The 21,490-nt window shown below is 43.0% G+C and overlaps 1 protein-coding gene across 2 annotated transcripts; it reads right to left on the bottom strand.

The window, feature by feature from the left end:
- Nucleotides 1-315: 315 nt before the first annotated feature.
- On the bottom strand, nt 316-19,570 carry LOC121547954 (chondroadherin-like). 2 transcript variants are annotated; one of them, XM_041859355.2, is made up of 4 exons: nt 18,526-19,570; nt 8,586-8,749; nt 8,144-8,286; nt 316-1,659 (listed from the first exon to the last, which is right to left on the bottom strand). In XM_041859355.2, exons 1-3 carry the CDS (start codon nt 19,309-19,311, stop codon nt 8,148-8,150), a joined length of 1,089 nt encoding a protein of 362 aa, XP_041715289.2. In that variant the 5' UTR covers nt 19,312-19,570; the 3' UTR covers nt 316-1,659; nt 8,144-8,147. The 2 variants fall into 2 exon arrangements, with proteins under 2 accessions (XP_041715289.2, XP_041715290.2); XM_041859356.2 differs by lacking the exon at nt 316-1,659 and adding an exon at nt 5,934-6,035.
- Nucleotides 19,571-21,490: the final 1,920 nt, after the last annotated feature.

Here is a 21,490-nt window from a genome sequence, read left to right on the forward strand (position 1 = left end):
ACACTGTATATTTTTTTCATTAGAGGGAGACATTTGAATACGAGAACGTCCTTCCAGATTCATCATTGCAGGGTTGTTGGCCAACTCTACTGCATGCGTTTGTTCTAGCCCAGCACGAACACACATGCTTCTACTAATAAGCTAAAGATTAAGATTTTGATTAGCTGAATCAGGTGTATTAGTGTTAGGCTGGGACAAAAGCCTGCAAACCCTGTAGCTCCCCAGGAGTAAGGCCATCCCTATGGTATTGGCTCTCTGTTAATGTCTTAATCTGTTAACGCACAGTAGTTGAAAATGGAATCAAGACAGACAAGGTTAAATCTTTATTTCTTAGATGTTTATTGGATGTGAGTTGTTCACCTCCAAAAGTTGAAAAAATACATTTTTGATGTTCAATATACATAAAAAAGAAGAGTCAAATCTTAAGAGTTATGATGCTCCCAGAGTTTGGGAAGTGTTCAATGCTTATAGACAATCCATTGACTTAGCAGTAAAAAGTATATTACTTTAAATGAAATGTAACACAGAGTGTCTGTGTGTGTCCGCTAACAAATGAAGCATTGCCACAGCAGGGTGGAAGGAAAAGGCAAAATATTTAGTACGTTACTTATTTAGTCAAAGACATGATACCTCTGCCACCTTTTCTCATATCCATTCTGAACTGTACACCATTTCGCCCTGTGATAACAGATCTAAATGCACTGCAAACACTTTTAAACGTAATTAATGTAAGAATGATGTATCCTTGTATCTCTTGGGAGATTGAATACATACAAAGGACAGTCTTTAAACGAAAGATACTACTGGAGAACTGGAGTCTCTTTGTCCATGTCGTCTCTGACTGTTCCTTCCCAACTTCGACCTGCCATCACTCCATTGTCTCATAAACCCTTTCAGAAAAAGTCCTCAGCCGCCTGCGCTGTGATGTGTCGTTTACCTTCTGTCAGAGTTTGAGAGGAGTCAAGTCACGCTACGTCGACGTCCGTTTTACGGTCACAGTCCTTTCAGGATGTTTTCTCAGTCTGACAGAGAATTTCTCACAGGAGAAGCGAGACAGCGAGACATGACCGACCAAGTGACCCATAGTAAATAAAGGGAGACCTGGCCTGGAGCATTCCATTTAGAAATTTTTTTTTTTGGTGGAGAGGGGCTTGGGGAATGATGCAGGCCATTGCTGTGGCAGCAGGTGGTGGGTTCCTGAGAGGTGAGGGCGTAAAGCTGGCGTCAGGGAGAGCGAGACGAGGAGAGTCAACATGGCTGCTTGTCTGAGTGTTGGTTGTGGGATGCTTGACAAATTCCTCAGCCATTGAAAAGAGAGGGGGATGAAAGAAAGGTGTGTGTGTGTGTGTTTGTATTGATAAACATTGTGTGTATGTTGTGTGTGGGTTGTGTGAATGTTGTGTCTGTGAACTGAAAGTGTTTTCTTGAGTCTCTGCTTCGTGTAAGCCTTTTGATTTTTCTATTTGTGTGTGGGTTATGTGTGTTTTTTTTGTGTGCATGTGTTTGTGTCATGTATCACTCCCTGTGTGTACATGTGAAATTGATATTTGGCAGATAGTGAGATGGACAGTCTTGAAGTAGCAGTTAGCGTTGCTTTCTTTCTCTGCACACGTACCAAGCCTGTCACCTGGACAGGCCTTTCCCCTCAGGCAGCGTCTCCTGTAGAAAGACACAAACATCAGCAGCCAAGTCAAACAGTCTGCCCTCCTACTGGTCAACGCCATGACTGGGACACGCTGTTCTGTTCTGGACAGGACACCAAGGCCAAGATGGAAAAAGAACAGCCAGGGGACAGACTCTGATGAGAAGACAAAGAGTTCTGAGGGAAGGAAGAGGGAAAGGTAAAGAAGAACGTCAAGCTAGACAGATCCAAAACCATCCCCCGACCTTAAGTGCTACTGTCTCAATACAAAGTCATGTTGTGCTGAGTCCTACACACATAAATTCACTCCTTCATATGAATTCAAGCTGTGAGGAAAGAATTAAAGCCAGAAAGGGACCAACAGTCTGATACTGAGAAAGTCTGATACTGAGTCTGATACTGAGAAACTCATAACCCGCTGGGCACACCACGTCATTTCAGTATGGGTAATTGGGTAATGTTTGGTTGAAACATTGATCAATGAGATTTCAACCTACAGTGCATTCGGAAAGTATTCAGACCGCTTCCCTTTTTCCACATTGTGTTACGTTACAGCCTTATTCTAAAATGGATTATATAAATAAAAAATTCTCATCAATCTACACACAATATCCCATTATGACAAAGCAAAAACAGAAATAACTTATTTCCATAAGTATTCAGACCATTTGCTATGAGACTCTAAATTGAGCTCAGGTACATCCTGTTTCCATTGATCATCCTTGAAATGTTTCGACAACTTGATTGGAGTCCACCTGTGGTAAATTCAATTGATTGGACATGATTTGGAAAGGCACACACCTGTCTATATAAGATCCAACAGTTGACAGTGCATGTCAGAGCAAAAACCAAGCCATGAGGTCGAAGGAATTGTCCGTAGAGCGCCGAGACAGGATTGTGTAGAGGCACAGATCTGGGGAAGGGTACCCAAACATTTCCGCAGCATTGAAGGTCCCCAAGAACACAGTGGCCTCCATCATTCTTAAAGGGAAGAAGTTTGGAACCACAAGACTCTTCCTAGAGCTGTCCGCCCGGCCAAACTGAGCAATTGGGGACAAGGGCCTTGGTCAGGGAGGTGACCAAGAACCAGATGGTCACTCTGACAGAGCTCCAGAGTTCCTCTTTGGAGATGGGAGAACTTTCCAGAAGGACAACCATCTCTGCAGCACTCCTTTATGGTAGAGTGGCCAGATGGAAGCCACTCCTCAGTAAAAGGCACATGACAGCCCGCTTGGAGTTTTCCAAAAGGCACCTAAAGGACTCTCAGACAATGAGAAACAAGATTCTCTGGTCTGATGAAACCAAGATTGAACTCTTTGGCCTGAATGCCAAGGGTCACATCTGGAGGAAACCGGGCACCATCCCTACGGTGAAGCATGGTGGTGGCAGCATCATGCTGTGGGGATGTTTTTCAGCGGCAGGGATTGGAGACTAGTCAGGATCGAGAAAAATATGAATGGAAGCAAAGTACAGACAGATCCTTGAGGAAAACCTGCTCCAGAGCGCTCAGACTGGGGCGAAGGTTCACCTTCCAACAGGACAACGACCCTAAGCACACAGCCAAGATAACGCAGGAGTGGCTTCGGGACAAGTCTCAATGTCCTTGAGTGGCCCAGCCAGAGCCCGGACCTGAACCCGATCGAACTTCTCTGGAGATACCTGAAAATAGCTGTGCAGCGACGCTCCCCATCCAACCTGACAGAGCTTGAGAGGATCTGCAGAGAAGAATGGGAGAACCCCCCCCCAAATACAGGTGTGCCAAGCTTGTAGCGTCATACCCAAGAAGACTCGAGGCTGTAATCGCTGCCAAAGGTGCTTCTACAAAGTACTGAGTAAAGGGTCTGAATACTTATGTAAATGTGATATTTTAGTTATTTATTTTGTATAAATGTGCACAAATGTCTAAAAACCAGGTTTTGCTTTGTCATTATGGGGTATTGTGTGTAGATTGATGAGGGGAAAAAAAAATTCATCAGTTTTAGAATAAGGCTGTAACGTAACACAATGTAGAAAAAGTAAAGTGGTCTGAATACTTTCTGAATGCCCTGCATATTCACTTACTCAAAAAGACAACACATTGGAAATTCAACTAACTTTTGGCTATCACTATGCTTTCAACCATCTAAAAGCACAACCAAATTCCAATGGAAAAACAATGTCTGATTATTGGTTTAGTTGTCATCCAAATGTCTATCACTGCGCTTTCAACCCTTTAAAAGCACAGCAAAGTTCAAATGGTAATACAATGTCAGATATTTTGTTTATTTATACAACAGATTAATTTGTTATCACTGTGCTTCATTTTATAGCAGAACCAACTGACCTGGATTACATTAAAAGTGCATGGTGCAAGTGATCAATGGCAGTCAAGATTCTGAGCAGATTATTACAGTAATTGTGAGGATCTCCACAGAACTGTGACGACCTATGTATGCTATCTTGAACGTGCACACTTTATATAATTACATAAGAAGAAATGTATAGTTACAGTAACCTCAAAAATGTGGTCAGGGATGTGTGACTCATTTTAAGGTTGAATTTTACATTTGTTTGTAAGATACTTTAGGCTATTTACTGTATTACAAAAGTAATATTGAATTGTGTTTGGTTGACAACACAACGGAATATCAACATTTAAAGGAGATGTATCTACTGCTTGGATAGTTCCATCTAAGACACTGGCTTAATCCTATTCTTTAACTTTTATTTTTGGTTGTGTTGGAGACGTGAATCCAACATATCATTTGTTAACTTGTCGACAAGTTAATAGGCTATTTATTGTATTTCTAAAGTGATATTAATTGTATTGGTTGTCAACTCAACCAAACATCAACATTTGAAGGAGATTTATCTTCTGCTTGGATAGTTCCATCTGTGCCACTGATTTAGTCTGGCTTTAATTCCAGTTGGTTTACAAATTAAGTCTCCATCTCAACATAAAAGCTAAATCAAATCAAACTTTAAATGCACTTGGCAATATGCAACTTTTTGGGTAACGCAACCAAATTCACATAGAAATGTGAGTTATAGATGTATCATTCAACTTGAAAGCAAGTCTAAAGCAGTAGATCTGTTCTATATAAGCTATTTCTATGCTTCCCATTCTTAAGTTTGTTTTTGCGTCTTTTACTTTCAGTTTTGTACACCAGCTTCAAACAGCTGAAAATACAATATTTTTGGTTATGGAAAATATATTTCACAGCGGTTTAGATGGTACAATGATTCTCTACACTATACTATCTTATTTTGTCACATAAACTGAAATTAGGCGAACTATTCGAGTTTTTGCAACCAGGAAATGGAGGAGCGATTTCTGCATAGTGCAACTTTAAATAAAGTTTGATTTGATTTAGTCTTATTCTTTAACTTAGATTTTTGTTTGGATGGAGGTATGAATCCAACATATCAATTAATCATTTGTAGACAAACTGGAATTAAAGCCAGAGTAAGTCAGTGGCACAGATGGAACTATCCAAGCAGAAGATACATCTCCTTCAAATGTTGATATTTGGTTGCGTTGACAACCAAACACAATTCAATATCACTAAATATCATTACATTTAAATCAGCCAGCGCCTGAAACCCTAGGCCTATTGTATTGTCTTTTTTGTTGGATTTGGTGTTGAATTGAAACAATAGCTGTTGATGACTTTGCAAATGCTATATAGCTAGGCCTAAATAGCATGATTGATGATATACAGTGCTGTGACGAGTACTGAGGATACGAAGAGTCAGGACGCAGATGCAGGAATCAACAATGTAAAGGTTTACTTAACACTGAGCAAGCGAACAACAAAGAGCGAGGACATGACACTAACAATCACAACACTGAACAGTCCAGGGCTATATAGGGGTGGTGATGAGATGATGAGGTGCAGGTGCGCTGGAGGTGATTAGGGTGCGTTGGGGTTCCATTCCGGTGTTGCCGAGGTGGTGCGCTCAGACCGGTGGCTCAGTAGACCGGCGAATCAGAGTGCCGGAGGGGAGCAACGGGAGAAGACATGACAAGTGCCTTCAGAAAGTATTCACACCTCTTGACTTTTTCCACATTTTGTTGTGTTACAGCCTGAATTTAAAATGGATTAAATTGCGATTTTTTTTGTCACTGGCCTCCACACAATACCCCATAATGTCAAAGTGGAATTATGTTTTTCAAAGTATTCAACCCGTTTGTTATGGCAAGCCTAAATAAGTTCAGGAGTACAAATTTGCTTAACAAGTCACATAATAAGTTGCATGGACTCTGTGTGCAATAATAGTGTTTAACATGATTTTTGGATGACTACCTCATCTCTGTACCCCACATATACAATTATCTGTAAGGTCCCTCAGTCGAGCAGTGAACAACCACCAAGACCAGGGAGGTATTCCAATGACTCGCAAAGAAGGGCACCTATTGGTAGATGGGTAAAAAAAAAAAGCAGACATTGAATATCCCTTTGAGCATAGTGAAGTTATTAATTACACTTTGGATGGTGTGTCAATACACCCAGTCACTACAAAGATACAGGTGTCCTTTCTAACTCAGTTGCTGGAGAGGAAGGAAACCAGTCAGGGATTTCAACATCAGGCCAATGGTGACTTTAAAACAGTTACAGAGTTTAATGTCTGTGTTACTCTACAATACTAACCTAATTGACAGATTGAAAATAAGGAAGCTTGTACAGAATAAAAACATTCCAAAACATGCATCCTGTTTGCAATAAGTAAAGTACAGTAATACAGCAAAGAATGTGGCAAAACAATATATTTTGGTCCTGAATACAAAGTCTTATGTTTGGGGCAAATCCAACACAACACATTACTGAGTATCACTCTCCATATTTTCAAGAATAGTGGTGGCTGCATAATGTTATGGGTAATGCTTGTAATCGTTAAGGACTGGGGAGTTTTTCAGGATAAAAAATAAACGGAATGGAGCTAAGCACAGGCATAATCCTAGAGAAAGACCTGGTTCAGTCTGCCTTCCACCAGCAACTGGGAGATGAATTCACCTTTCAGCAGGACAATAACCTAAAACACAAGGTCAAATCTACACTGAAGTTGCTTACCAAGAAGACAGTGAATGTTCCTGAGTGGCAGAGTTACAGTTTTGACTTAAATCTACTTGAAAAATCTATGGCAAGACCTGAAAATGGTTGTCTAGCAATGATCAACAACCAATTTGACAGAGCTTGATTTTTTTTTTAAACATAATGGGCAAATGTTGCACAATCCAGGTGTGGAAATCTCTTAGAGACTTACCCAGAAACACTCACAGCTGTAATCTCTGCCAAAGATGCTTCTACCTAGTATTGACTCAGGGGTGTGAATACTTGTATGAATAAGATATCTCTGCATTTCATTTTCAATAAATTAGCAACAATTTCTACAAACATGTTTTCACTTTGTCATTATGGGGTATTACGTATAGATGGCTGAGAAAAAACATCGATTTAATCCATTTTTAATTCAGGCTGTAACACAACAAAATGTGGAATAAGTCAAGGGGTATGAATACTTTCTCAAGAGACAGTATGAGTGATAAAGTATGGTCACATTTCATTTGCTCTGTTAAACCTACCCTTTGGAAAGACTCCGATAGCAACAGTGAATCGATTTAGTTTTTTAACCCCTTTTTCTCCCGAATTTCGTGATACGATCTTGTCTCATCGCTGCATCGGACTCGGGAGAGGTGAAGGTCGAGAGTCATGCGTCCTCTGAAACATGACCTGCCAAGCCGCATTGCTTCTTAACACACTCCTCAGTTAACCCGGAAGCCAGACGCACCAATGTGTCGGAGGAAACACTGTCCAACTGACAATCGAAGTCAGCTTGCAGGCGCCCGGCCCGCCACAAGGAGTAGCTAGAGCACGATGAGCCAAGGAAATCCCCCCGGCCAAACCCTCCCCTAACGACACTGGGCCAATTGTGCACCACCCCATGGGGCTCCCGGTCATGGCCGGCTGTGACACAGCCTGGGATCGAACCCGAGGCTATAGTGGCACCTTAGCACTGCGATGCACAATAGCACATTGGTAATAGTCAGTGAAAAAGATCATAGCTGGGCTGTGCTTGGTTAAAACCCTGGATGGGAGACTGAAGGGTAGCTGTAGATAAATCAATTCTCCAGTAGGAGGTGCTGCCCAGCCTATATATTTTTTTTCTGATAGTGGCTATAACGTTGAAGATCTGACATTGTTTTAAAGGTACAAATTCTACATATTTTATGCAAGGTTTGTCTATGTTGAAATTTGGTTAACATGATGACAATCATGTGGTTGAAATTTCACCCTCAAAACAACAGTTTAGGTTGAAGACTTTTTCAAATCCAATGTATTTTCCACATGGATTCCACTACACAATACGTTGACAAATTACGTTAAAACAACGTTGATTCAACCAGTTTGTGCCCAGTGGGAAGCTTGCTAACTTCAGCTCATAAATTCACTTAACTGAGGTTTAACTTGCCAATTAGCGGACTAGTTTTGTAATTCGTAGAATCATCACCAGTCAGATTACCTGTTTAATGGCGCGTGCCCTTGGCTCTCTTTGTCTTGACTTTGCAGCTGCTGAAGACAGTGCTGTCTCTGATCTGCTTTCCTCTCTGCGAGGATGGAGATGCACAGAGCGCATCAGGGCGCTGGCGGCTAGAGTCCATCCACCTAGTGGGGGGGAACAGAGAGAATTAGACACAGGGTCTTGGAAAAGGAGGGGACATTTTCCAATTACTGGAGGAAAAGGGTCTATTGAACTAGTCTTGTATGGTTCTCTTGTATGTGTGGTTTTCCACCTCAGTATTGTCTATGGTTTGTGTTAGTTTCATACAGATCACCTACATGCTGTAAGGTGAGGTATCCTGGTGTGCCAGACTGTGTGGTACAATAGCAAACCAAAGTACAGCTTGCTAGCAAAATGGCTACAACGTTTGGCTTGTTAGCCAGGTTAAATATGAGCTCCTTACTTGCGCAGAGGGGCAAGCGTGCAGGTGCAGCTCCAGGGGTTGTTGGAGAGTGTGAGGTTGGTGATGGTGGTGAACTCCAGGCTCTTGGGGAGGGACTTGAGCTTGTTGTTGTCCAGGTGCAGAGACTTGATGGCCGTCACTCCGTTGAACGCAGCGTCAGAGAACTGGAGGCAGAGATACAGACATAGTATAGGAGGCTTTTTAGTTTCATTAGAAGATGTAGATTTTGACAAGAGAGATTCAAACCATGTCATGACCAAGAACAGTCTTGTCCTTCAAATCCAAAAGTAGTTAATTGCACGTATAATAGCTTCCTGTGGCTGATTGAAATCCCTGAATTCTGAAAACCCTGAATTCAACTATTGAAGTCCCTAAAATCAACCAATATATCAGGTAGATCTCCCCTTTCATTTAGCAGACGCTCTTATCCAAAGGGACTAACAGCAGTGAGTGCATACATTTTCGTACTGGTCCCCCATGGGAATCGAACCCACAACCCCGGTATTGCAAACGCCATGCTCTACCAACTGAGCCTCTCTCACAGGGCAGTGAGGGCACACCAAGCCTGGTGATAGATGGATGTAGAATCTGTTCTACCCTTGCAGTTAGACCTCATCCTTAATCTCTGTCAGAGGGTAGACAGAGATGTTTGGTAGAGGGAATCCTTTTTTTTCTCCTACAGCAGTCACTCTGTCATGAAAGCCTCCACTCATAACTGGTTCCTGCAGCGTTGCTTATGTAAACTGGACTGTCTCACCCCTCCCTTCTCCTAAACTTCATATGCGTTTGTGAGGCCGCTAAAAACTTCACAGAGGTGCAAGATGAACTGATGCTCACCATGTCAAGTTTGGCTCTTAGCCATTTAGCAGGAGGAGAGAGGGAAGGAAGGAGGTCCGGGGGCAGCCGTGAGAGGAGGGTGGACTTTGCTTTGGGTGGATGAGTTATGTGTGTCTATAAGAGATGAAGCTATTGATTGAGGCGTCTTTTGGGAAATTTCCACTGCGGAGGGTCGCGAGCACCGAGGTGGATGCTTCTGGTAATTTGAGGCAATCCTCTCTCTCTATCTCTCTCTCGCTCTCGCTCTCTCTCTCTCAGAGCCACTCCTCTGCCAGGAAGACTTGTAAAGGGCCCAATTGTCCATTCAACTGAGGGGCGATGTGCAAGCTAAAAATACCCGTCCTTCATGGGCCAAGGAACACCCTGCCTCTATTTACCTGTCTCCTAACCCTTACTGACCTGTTTGCAGGACCCTCCTGCCGAAAGGAAAAAACGCACAGAGCTGAAAATAACACTTGTGTAATAATTAGGCTGGGACATGCTTGGATACGGCCTAGCAAACAAAAACACCCTAAAAATACCCACGTGCCCCCCCTCCCCGCCACCCCAAAACCTTGACATCTCCCGCTGCTTTCCCCTCACTCTAACTCACAGGTACAGTCTGCCTGAGAGATGCTTGTTATTTTACAATTTCCCCTGTGGGATGTCTCCATACTGTAGCATGGATACACTCAAATATTGGATTAACTTCTAGTATTGAATAAACGTTACGTTTGGAATGTATGGGGAGCAGCAAGGTAGCCCCTCCATCAGTATATGGAGTTATAACGGGCACTGTGTTCACTGGGAATTAGGCAGAAAAGCTCTCATCTGAGTCTCTTATCTGTGATAAGTGTCCCGAGGCCTTCCCCGCTCTCCACTCAGGCCTTGATTGGGGTTGGTCAGCCGAGGGAGATAGCGATCATTCAACCTTGTTACATTTTACATTGTTACGCTATGGGTTACGAGGTGAAGGGTTGGCTGTGTTGTCTCTAGATAGGAAACCATTTCCAGTACTACCTGGACTGTACCTGCTGTTGTTCCATGAACTCTTTAGCCTTGGGGTGTCTGTATGATAATTCAAACTCCTCTGCCATAGATTGGAGCGATTATAGGGACATCTATGCATCACACTATTTGTAAATAGTGACCCCCTAAAGGATGGAAACTAGACAGATCTTAAAATCCTCTTCAGACTGCACCACTTAAGTGTAATGAGGCGGTCACCCACCTCAAACACCAACGTGAACCTCAGGAATGATCAAACACTGCGTCAACACCGCCCCCTCACTGTATGGTCAAGGATATCTTGGGCTGTCCCCGTAAGACGGTGTGTTTGGGTTTACAGTACGTGCTGAAGCTGAAGAGTGTGGTCCATACCAGCAGTTTGTTATGATGCTACTAAGTGATTGTTTGGAATCTCCCAATTGGGAAGACATGTATGTGCTGCCCATATCATTCCCATGTATTTCCTTAATGTAAAGAGCAAGGACCTCAGCCCTCCCCAACTCCACTTCTTGTCCTCACAAAGCTAGATTGGACATGAATCCAATCTTCAACACCAACTGTCCACCAACCAACTACATATGGTAATGAAGCTACACAATACTAAAACACCAATGCTCTCTACTACTGTGCAAAACTCCAGACCCCCCACAATCTCAGATGCAGAGTAAACTAAAACTGAAACTGAAACTAAAACGAAAACTAATCATAAAAAAAACTATTTAGTAAACTGAAAGAAAATAATTAACAAACCCATTTGAAAAACTGAAACTATACTGAAACAATTATCTTTGCCTCCGAAATAAAATAAAAACCATCATGAATTATGTTCAATTTTAGTTTTTTTTTGTAGACCTAATAGGGTTTTCAAGCTACTGAATCTGGACGGGTAAATATGGTTGGGAGATGGTGATGTTTTAAATAGGCCTAGTTTGTGCATCACTATCACTAGCTAACATGGAAGAAATCAGCTTGGTAGTTAACTTGATTCTTCTTACATGCACTACAAAGTTAAAACGCATACGATTGGTGTAAACATGGGCGAGAGAGAGTTTCCTTTCACCATATTTTCTGCACCAGTCTCGGCGCTAATCCTTTTAAATCCAAGTCACATTAAGATTGACTTTATTTTTAAACCTATACTAGGGCGCTATTCAACAGATTCCGCGATTTATATTTGAAGGTAATTTCCAATTGAGCTGACATGTGCAGCGTTTACCGTGAATGCAGTCTCCGCTAAATTAGAAACAATTCCTTAAAATTTGTATCACGCTGTAAAACTGATCTTCTGCGATGTGGATTTAATAGAGTCCCTAACTTATGACCTGACCCATCACCTTATGTATTACTGCCCCCCAGTTGCAAGATGTGACACCCCACCCCCTCCAAAAAAAAAAACTATACAACACAAATGGCTCCTAGCCTCCCACGCATGCTTTCTGTCCAACACTTAAACTACAACTGCAACTACAGTGGGGGAAAAAAGTATTTAGTCAGCCACCAATTGTGCAAGTTCTCCCACTTAAAAAGATGAGAGAGGCCTGTAATTTTCATCATAGGTACACGTCAACTATGACAAACAAAATGAGTAAAAAAATTCCAAAAAATCACATTGTAGGATGTTTAATGAATTTATTTGCAAATTATGGTGGAAAATAAGTATTTGGTCAATAACAAAAGTTTCTCAATACTTTGTTATATACCCTTTGTTGGCAATGACACAGGTCAAACGTTTTCTGTAAGTCTTCTCAAGGTTTTCACACACTGTTGCTGGTATTTTGGCCCATTCCTCCATGCAGATCTCCTCTAGAGCAGTGATGTTTTGGGGCTGTCGCTGGGCAACACAGACTTTCAACTCCCTCCAAAAATGTTCTATGGGGTTGAGATCTGGAGACTGGCTAGGCCACTCCAGGACCTTGAAATGCTTCTTACGAAGCCACTCCTTCGTTGCCCGGACGGTGTGTTTGGGATCATTGTCATGCTGAAAGACCCAGCCACGTTTCATCTTCAATGCCCTTGCTGATGGAAGTTGGTTTTCACTCAAAATCTCATGATACATGGCCCCATTCATTCTTTCCTTTACACGGATCAGTCGTCCTGGTCCCTTTGCAGAAAAAACAGCCCCAAAGCATGATGTTTCCACCCCCCATGCTTCACAGTAGGTATGGTGTTCTTTGGATGCAACTCAGCATTCTTTGTCCTCCAAACACGACCGAGTTGAGTTTTTACCAAAAAGTTCTATTTTGGTTTCATCTGACCATATGACATTCTCCCAATCCTCTTCTGGATCATCCAAATGCACTCTAGCAAACTTCAGACGGGCCTGGACATGTACTGGCTTAAGCAGGGACACGTCTGGCACTGCAGGATTTGAGTCCCTGGCGGCGTAGTGTGTTACTGATGGTAGGCTTTGTTACTTTGGTCCCAGCTCTCTGCAGGTCATTCACTAGGTCCCCCCGTGTGGTTCTGGGATTCTTGCTCACCGTGCTTGTGATCATTTTGACCCCACGGGGTGAGATCTTGCGTGGAGCCCCAGATCGAGGGTTTTATCAGTGGTCTTGTATGTCTTCCATTTCCTAATAATTGCTCCCACAGTTGATTTCTTCAAACCAAGCTGCTTACCTATTGCAGATTCAGTCTTCCCAGCCTGGTGCAGGTCTACAATTTTGTTTCTGGTGTCCTTTGACAGCTCTTTGGTCTTGGCCATAGTGGAGTTTGGAGTGTGACTGTTTGAGGTTGTGGACAGGTGTCTTTTATACTGATAACAAGTTCAAACAGGTGCCATTAATACAGGTAACGAGTGGAGGACAGAGGAGCCTCTTAAATAAGAAGTTACAGGTCTGTGAGAAACAGAAATCTTGCTTGTTTGTAGGTGACCAAATACTTATTTTCCACCATAATTTGCAAATAAATTCATTAAAATCCTACAATGTGATTTTCTGGATTTTTTTTCCTCAATTTGTCTGTCATAGTTGATGTGTACCTATGATGAAAATTACAGGCCTCTCTCATCTTTTTAAGTGGGAGAACTTGCACAATTGGTGGCTGACTAAATACATTTTTTCCCCACTGTAAATTATATAAAAACTATATTGAAATATTTGTATAAAACTTAAACTAAATCAAAACTAGCAAATCAGATCTGAAAACTAACTGAAACTAAACTGAATTCAAATACAAATCAAAAAATGTAATAGAAATAAAAGCACAAAACTATAATAACCTTGGTGCAGAGATGTATTGCCTTTGAAAGATGCTCTCTTTGCACCACACCATACCGCAAGCAGAGCAATCAGGATCAAAGAACACCAGCTAAGAACACAATCAGCTGTTTTTTATGTTTTTTTATTTTCCAACAGGGAGTCATGCTGGGACCAAGGTCTCTTTCTCAGATGAGCCCTGCATACACATCAATACACATCAATATACACTATACACATCAATATACACATCAATATTCCCATCAATACACTAAAAGCAAAACACAAATCATAGAAAACAAACACATTCTTCAGTAAAAAGGTCCTCAATCAGCCTTTAGAATTCCTCTAGAGGCACCAATTCATCCAATTTTAGAGAGCCTTGTAGAGCAAGGTGCAAAAAAACTAACTGACCTAACTCAATGGAGAGCGAAGGGATCTCCAGAGTTAGCCATCCCTGGGACCGGTTCTGGTATCTCGTACGTCTATAAGTTAACATTGAAGTAAGGTACGGCGGAAGTTTATGCAGGAGGCTTTATAAACAAAAAGAGTGCAATGCATCGATCTACGAGATTTTAAAGAGGGCCAGCCTACTTTCTGATACAGAGTACAGTGATGTGTACTGAACCTATTGCCTGTAATAAAGCGTAGTGCGCTATGATAAACTGCGCCCAATGGCTTCAATACAGTGGCAGCTGCATTCATATAGACAATATCCCCATTGTCTTAAACGGTATGAATATCGGCTGAATGATTTGTTTTCTGCTATTTAATGAAAGGCATGACCTGTTCGTATAAAATAAGCCCATTTTAATTCTTAATTTCTTAACTAACTCATCAACATGCTTTTTGAAAGACAGCTTTTCGTCAGTCCAGATGCCCAGATATTTCAAGCGGGGACACGATCAATGAGGCACCATCCAATGTACTTATGCATAAATCATCAGATACATTTTTACGTAATTTGGAGAATAACATACAGAGGGAAAAAAGTATTTGATCCCCTGCTGATTTTGTACGTTTGCCCACTGACAAAGATAAGATCAGTCTATAATTTTAATGGTAGGTTTATTTGAACAGTGAGAGACAGAATAACAACAAAAAAATCCAGAAAAACGCATGTAAAAAATGTTATAAATTGATTTGCATTTTAATGAGGGAAATAAATATTTTACCCCTCTGCAAAACATGACTTAGTACTTGGTGGCAAAACCCTTGTTGGCAATCACAGAGGTCAGACGTTTCTTGTAGTTGGCCACCAGGTTTGCACACATCTCAGGAGGGATTTTGTCCCACTCCTCTTAGCAGATCTTCTCCAAGTCATTAAGGTTTCGAGGCTGACGTTTGGCAACTCGAACCTTCAGCTCCCTCCACAGATTTTCTATGGGATTAAGGTCTGGAGACTGGCTAGGCCACTCCAGGACCTTAATGTGCTTCTTCTTGAGCCACTCCTTTGTTGCCTTGGCGTGTGTTTTGGGTCATTGTCATGCTGGAATACCCATCCACGACCCATTTTCAATGCCCTGAGGGAAGGAGGTTCTCATCCAAGATTTGACGGTACATGGCTCTGTCCATCGTCCCTTTGATGCGGTGAATTGTCCTGTCCCCTTAGCAGAAAAACATCCCCAAAGCATAATTGTTTGACGGTGGGGATGGTGTTCTTGGGGTCATAGGCAGCATTCCTCCTCCTCCAAACACGGCGAGTTGAGTTGATGCTAAAGAGCTCGATTTTGGTCTCATCTGACCACAACACTTTCACCCAGTTCTCCTCTGAATCATTCAGATGTTCATTGGCAAACTTCAGACGGGCCTGTATATGTGCATTCTTGAGCAGGGGGACCTTGCGGGCGCTGCAGGATTTCAGTACTTCACGGCGTAGTGTGTTACCAATTGTTTACTTGGTGACTATGGTCCCAGCTGCCTTGAGATCATTGACAAGATTCTCCTGTGTAGTTCTGGGCTGATTCCTCACCGTTCTCATGATCATTGCAACTCCACGAGGTGAGATCTTGCATGGAGCCCCAGGCCGAGGGAGATTGACAGTTCTTTTGTGTTTCTTCCATTTGCGAATAATCGCACCAACTGTTGTCACCTTCTCACCAACTGCTTGGCGATGGTCTTGTAGCCCATTCCAGCCTTGTGTAGGTCTACAATCTTGTCCCTGACATCCTTGGAGAGCTCTTTGGTCTTGGCCATGGTGGAGAGTTTGGAATCTGATTGATTGATTGCTTCTGTGGACAGGTGTCTTTTATACAGGTAACACACTGAGATTAGGAGCACTCCCTTTAAGATTGTGCTCCTAATCTCAGACTGTTACCTGTATAAAAGACACCTGGGAGCCAGAAATCTTTCTGATTGAGAGGGGGTCAAATACTTATTTCCCTCATTAAAATGCAAATCAATATATAACATTTTTGACATGCGTTTTTCTGGATTTTATTGTTGTTATTCTGTCTCTCACTATTCAAATAAACCTACCATTAAAATTATAGACTGATCATTTCTTTGTCAGTGGGCAAACGTACAAAATCAGCAGGGGATCAAATACTGTTTTCCCTCACTGTATACTTGGTTTTATCTGCATTAAGTACCAATTTCAGTTCAACAAAGGCTTTCTGTAAAGCAATGAAGGCAGATTGAAGCTCCGAAAGAGCCTGGTCAACCGTGGGTGCAATAGCATACACAACAGTGTCATCTGCATACAGGTTTATGTTTATTTATTTTTTTGCAGATAGACCAACATTATTTATATAGACAGTAAAAAGTACAGGACCTAAAATCGATCACTGTGGGATACCTTTCGTAATATCAAGGAAACCTGACTTAACACCATCAGACAAAACACATTGAGTCCTGTCAGTCAAGTAATTTCCTAACCAATTACATGACGCCTGATCCATATCGATTGCAGACAATCTTTGAATCAATAAAGAGTGGTCAACAGTATCGAAAGCCTTCGATAAGTCAATCCATACCCTTAAGCAAATAATTTAACACCAAGGTTGGAGCAGAGATAGTGCTATGACCCGGCCTGAAACCAGACTGGTGAACACTTAGAATACATCTCGTAGCTAGGAAGGATCTAAGTTGACAGTTGATTAATGATTCAAAAAAGTTTGCTAGGCAAGACAATCGTCAGATTAAAAATATGTGTCAGTAGCTAGGTTTCCATCCAATTTGCGACAGATTTTCATGCGAATATTCAAAAATGTGCATAAAACAATATGCACATTTTCCCACCTTTTGCTTTGAAAAATGAGTTTCCATCACATTTTCAACTCTACTGATGGTTTTGTCACAAAAACTGTTGCGTTATATAGCAAATATACCCAGTCTGGTCTTGGCACATGCACTCTAGCCAACAGCTCCCAGATACAGTGCGGGTAGGCTACCTACATTATGAGATTATTATGGATAAGAGCAATATTATTTCTATCTGCCAAACGGCAGCCAAGCATCGATCATTATGTCACCAGAATAATAATAATATTAATATGCCATTTAGCAGACGCTTTTATCCAAAGCGACTTACAGTCATGCGTGCATACATTTTTGTGTATGGGTGGTCCCAGGGATCGAACCCACTACCTTGGCGTTTCAAGCGCCGTGCTCTACCAGCTGAGCTACAGAGGACCACAAATATGACCCTCGATATTTATTGGAAAGGAGCATCAAGCTCATCACCTTCACCACCCTGTGAAGTTCATCACAATTTATTTAATCTCTAGCCTAATAAACTGCATGCTTTCCTGATTCGTAGTGGGAACACCACACAACATATCGTTGTGTGACTCCAAGTTACTTCGATATGATGGTTATTATATTAATATTTGCACATAAAGGTGTTTCCACCGCCATTTCTTGCATAATTAATTTTACTGACACAAAACGATCCCACCATGTCGAACGAATTGTACCGGCATCAAAAAGAAAGGAGGACCAAGGCACTCTTCATATAATTCATTTAAATGCCTTTATTTGTATGGCATGTTCAATGGAAACAAAGTTTTAAAACTCCGACGCGTTTCGGCTGCATGGCCTTCGTCAGGGAGTACTGGCATTTCATGTTGCCATCAGCCCGGTCGTGACTTTTTTCATGCGCCAGCTAATTCATCCACATGAAATGGTTTGATGGAAACCTGGTTAATGACTCCGCAATCAGGGGAGCAGAAGCTGCAGCAAGAAAGGATCAAGAATATCAGCCCCAGTGGATTTAAAAAAAATCTAGTAGAAAGTTTTGTCAGAGTCAGAGATCCCGCTGGTTTCATCCTGACCACGTGTGACCTGCTTTCTTCCCATATGGGTGGATAAGTCATCATAAGGATTTTATTATCATACAATGAGACAGATGGGGAGAAAGCACAACAACCAAAGCATAAAAATTGTCTCAGTATTCCACGCTCTCATAAATCTGAAAGGTCAGTCAAAATATGATGAATGGCAGAGATCTGCTAAACCACCTCCCATTACCACCTGCCCTCGGGTTACAGTATGTGACCACGGAACTGGGAGAAGAGAAACGACTTTTGGCTACTGGAAAAGGGGGAGTTGGCCGGTGGCAAGCCAGAATGTACATGTAAATAAGCAAATGAAATATGGCAAGCCAGAACCAAAACAAACAAACAACAAGCCTCCCTAATCTGCAGGGCTGCTAGAGCTTTCAGGACAAGAATACAGCACAGCTTTTTATATCTACCGAATGGCTCATGGTGCCTCTAATCACTGAGACCTGTGTTGCATGAAATGAAACTTCCAATGCTCTCTCATAGTAATAGAATCATATACTGCTTCTACGCCATCCTACTATTGCATTGCACTACTCTTAAACTCTCAATTGCCAAACTCTCACCCTTCCCAACTCAGTAAGCTCGTTGCAACCATAAAAGTACCCCCTTCCCCTTAAACAATATGAGACTGACCTTTTCCAGCCCCATGCCGTCCAGGTGCAGTTTCTCCATGTAGCGTCCGAAGCTCTGGAAGGCGTTGTCGGGGATGCTCCTAAGGGGGTTCTTGGCCAGGCTCAGTTCCTCCACCACTCTCAGCTTGCTCATGGCCAGGCCAGGGTAGGTGGACAGCCTGTTCCTGTCCAGGTGCAGGATGGCCAGGTTCTCCACGTCGTCCAGAGAGCCCGGCTGCAGCGTGTTCATCTCATTGCCACTCATGTGCAGCCAGCGCAGGTCCTTGGCTCCGGCGAAGGTGCCTGGCTTGATGTCGCGCAGCTTGTTGTCGTTGAGCTGCAGGATGAACAGATTGATCATGGGCGAGAAGATTCCCTTGGGCAGGTCGCTGATGCGGTTGCCATCCAGGTAGAGGTAAGTGAGCTCGGTGAGGTCCTCGAAGGCACCTGGCTTGATGCTGGTGATCTCGTTGTTGGACAGGTAGAGGTAGATGAGCTTCTTGAGTCCCTTGAAGGCCTGGCCGCCAATCTCATGGAGCTGGCAGTTCTGCATGTGCAACGAGATGAGACCCTTGCTGCTGGTGAAGGAGCCGGTGGGCAGGCTGCCCAGGTTGTTCCTCTGCAGGTTGAGCAGACGGGTGGCCTCGGACACCTGCGGGATCTTCTTCAGCCCCACGTTGTCACAGATGACATGCTGCAGGTCCCCATGGCAGTGACACTGAGCCGGGCACTGGCTGGGGGCGCCCCATACAGCCGGGCCTAGGACCAGCAGGCAGGTCACCACCAACACAAAGCTCACACACGGCATGCTGACGTCACTACTCTAAACTTGTGTCTGTCAGTCTCTCCACCTTGTCTGTCTTCTGTCTCTTCTTGAGAGCTTCTTCTCACTGCTTGACAGGCACTAAAAGCTAAAAATTCCTCCAGAAAGTCTCAGGGAGAGCGAAAGAGAGAGCAGAAGGATTCAGAGAGTGAAGGCAAGAGGTGAGAGAGGGAGAGAGAGAGTGAGAGTGCACGTGACTGAGAGAAAAGGAGGGCAGTGCAAAAAAGATTCACTTCGGGCTTTGAGAGGAGGACGGCACGGCAGTCAACAGAACACAGCACTATTTATAACATTTATTTAAGGAAAAAAACTGAGAAGGACTCGCCAGGGTGTTACGTGGAGACGGAGGGGCTGCAAGAGGAAGTCAAATGTCTTTGACAGTTTAACCCTGCACATGCAGGAGGACAGGTCGGGATCTTCCACTGACCATAGTCAGTAAATTCTACTAACTTCTGGTTAAACTTTGTAAAAAGCTTTCAGATCATCTGCATGAGACATTTAAGCAAATAGTTTTCATTATTTTCTGTTGCCTGTTATGTTTAGCAGGTAAACGATCTCTAGGTAATACTTGGCCATTTTAGTAATATAAGCAGAACAATTGTGTAAACATTACGCTCACAAGAAGAGCAAAATGTGCTTCCAAATCAAATACCGTGTCTTGGTGGATCAAGCACTTTTGACTGCCAATATAGCAATGGTCTGTATACCTGTACAGGTCACCTCGATTTTTGTTGGGTAGAATAAAATATTTGCCTGAGTGAGTGTGTGAGCGTGTGAGCGTGCGTGTGTGTGTGTAGTCCGATGGCAGGTAAGAGGTTAAGGTGGCAGTGTTTAGGGTTCCAGATGTCTCTATTGTTTTCCAGTCTGCGGTCGGAGGAAAAGGAGCCGGCTGTTTTATAACCCATAATCGTCCCCAGATGGTTGGCAAGTGGCTGGACCCCTTTTCAATTCACAACAATTGGAAATTGGTTTCAAATGCAGAGGTTCATTACTGCATGCATATTTCCTCTTGTTTTGAAAAGGAGTAAAGTGTTACATAATGGTCTTTGGGGTCACTCACTTTCCAAGTAGAGGACGAGGTTGGGTGTGGCTGAATTGAGTTTCAGCAGATAGGGTGGAGGTTAGAAGTCACATTATTTTTCATGAGCTGTCACTCAGGGGTGTGTGTGGCTCTGAGTGGGCCTCAACCAACCAGATGTGAGACAAAAAGCTTGGTCTTGGCGCTGATCCATTGGCCACTTGAAATTGACCAGGAGAGTGAGAGAAAGTGACAAAGGAAAGGATGGATCAGCTCCTGGGGCACCTTGGCCTCGAGTGGGTGCGTTTATGAATCCAATGGACACTCATGATAAGTGAAATCTTGAGTTTACTCAACAAATCTAGCGTTTTATCGGGAACATCTTTCTCCTGCCTGTCCAAGTGAATTTCTCACTGTCCCCATCCCCAAACAGCTCCTGCAATGCTTCTTTGTTTGCCAGTCATGACCCTACTCAGCCACTCTATCACTACTGGACTTACACCTTACACTTTCGCCCTCAGAAGGATGGGCTCATGTGGCAGCAGATCAATCATCTAGCAAGCGCTTCAAAGGCTGTTACCGATGCTGACTCTCCAAAGGGTCCAGATGCCAAGTCTTAGTCTTCACTTGACCCAGTTAAAATGTGTCAATTTAAAAACAGTTATCAAGAGGACTCACTCAGTGTAAACAGTGACATCAGTGAAAGGCCACAGCGGGACAGATGTATGGGCAAGATTAACAGAGGGGCAAGGGGGCAGGCACCGTCCTACTGTACAGGTGTGCCAGTTTTCAGAGGGGCACCACATACCTCACTGAGCTCCCATTCCCTGGCCTGCTGACTCACCCCCTGCTCCTAGCTGACTGGTCTGGGCCCGGTGTGTGAACTGTGAAGTCCAGCAGAGTTCCAGCGCTGACAGGGAACTCTCCACCAGACAGTAGGCACTGGCAGACAGACATACTTTTCCATGCCCCCTCAGTCACCTTCTCCGACTACCTCTGCAAATAACATCACTTTTGACAGGGTTGTAGATAGTCATGAATAGTGCTGTGGTGATACTGTATGTTTAATTGAGCTAAAACAGTGTGAGTGTGTGGTTTATTGTATTTTTTAATGGGAAGACGTCGCCAAGACAGACGAGTGCATCA

The sequence above is a fragment of the Coregonus clupeaformis genome, chromosome 31 (genome assembly GCF_020615455.1).
Source record: "Coregonus clupeaformis isolate EN_2021a chromosome 31, ASM2061545v1, whole genome shotgun sequence".
Lineage (NCBI taxonomy): Eukaryota > Metazoa > Chordata > Actinopteri > Salmoniformes > Salmonidae > Coregonus > Coregonus clupeaformis.

Bases quoted from the DNA above. Each gene is read 5' to 3' on its own strand.
- LOC121547954 (XM_041859355.2), bottom strand. From the start codon at position 19,311: ATGCCGTGTGTGAGCTTTGTGTTGGTGGTGACCTGCCTGCTGGTCCTA. The intron at 8,750-18,525 runs GTCAGTCTCATA...CTCTGCCTCCAG, and splicing joins ACGGCATGGGGCTGGAAAAG to TTCTCTGACGCTGCGTTCAA. The intron at 8,287-8,585 runs GTAAGGAGCTCA...CCCCCCCACTAG, and splicing joins ACGCTTGCCCCTCTGCGCAA to GTGGATGGACTCTAGCCGCC.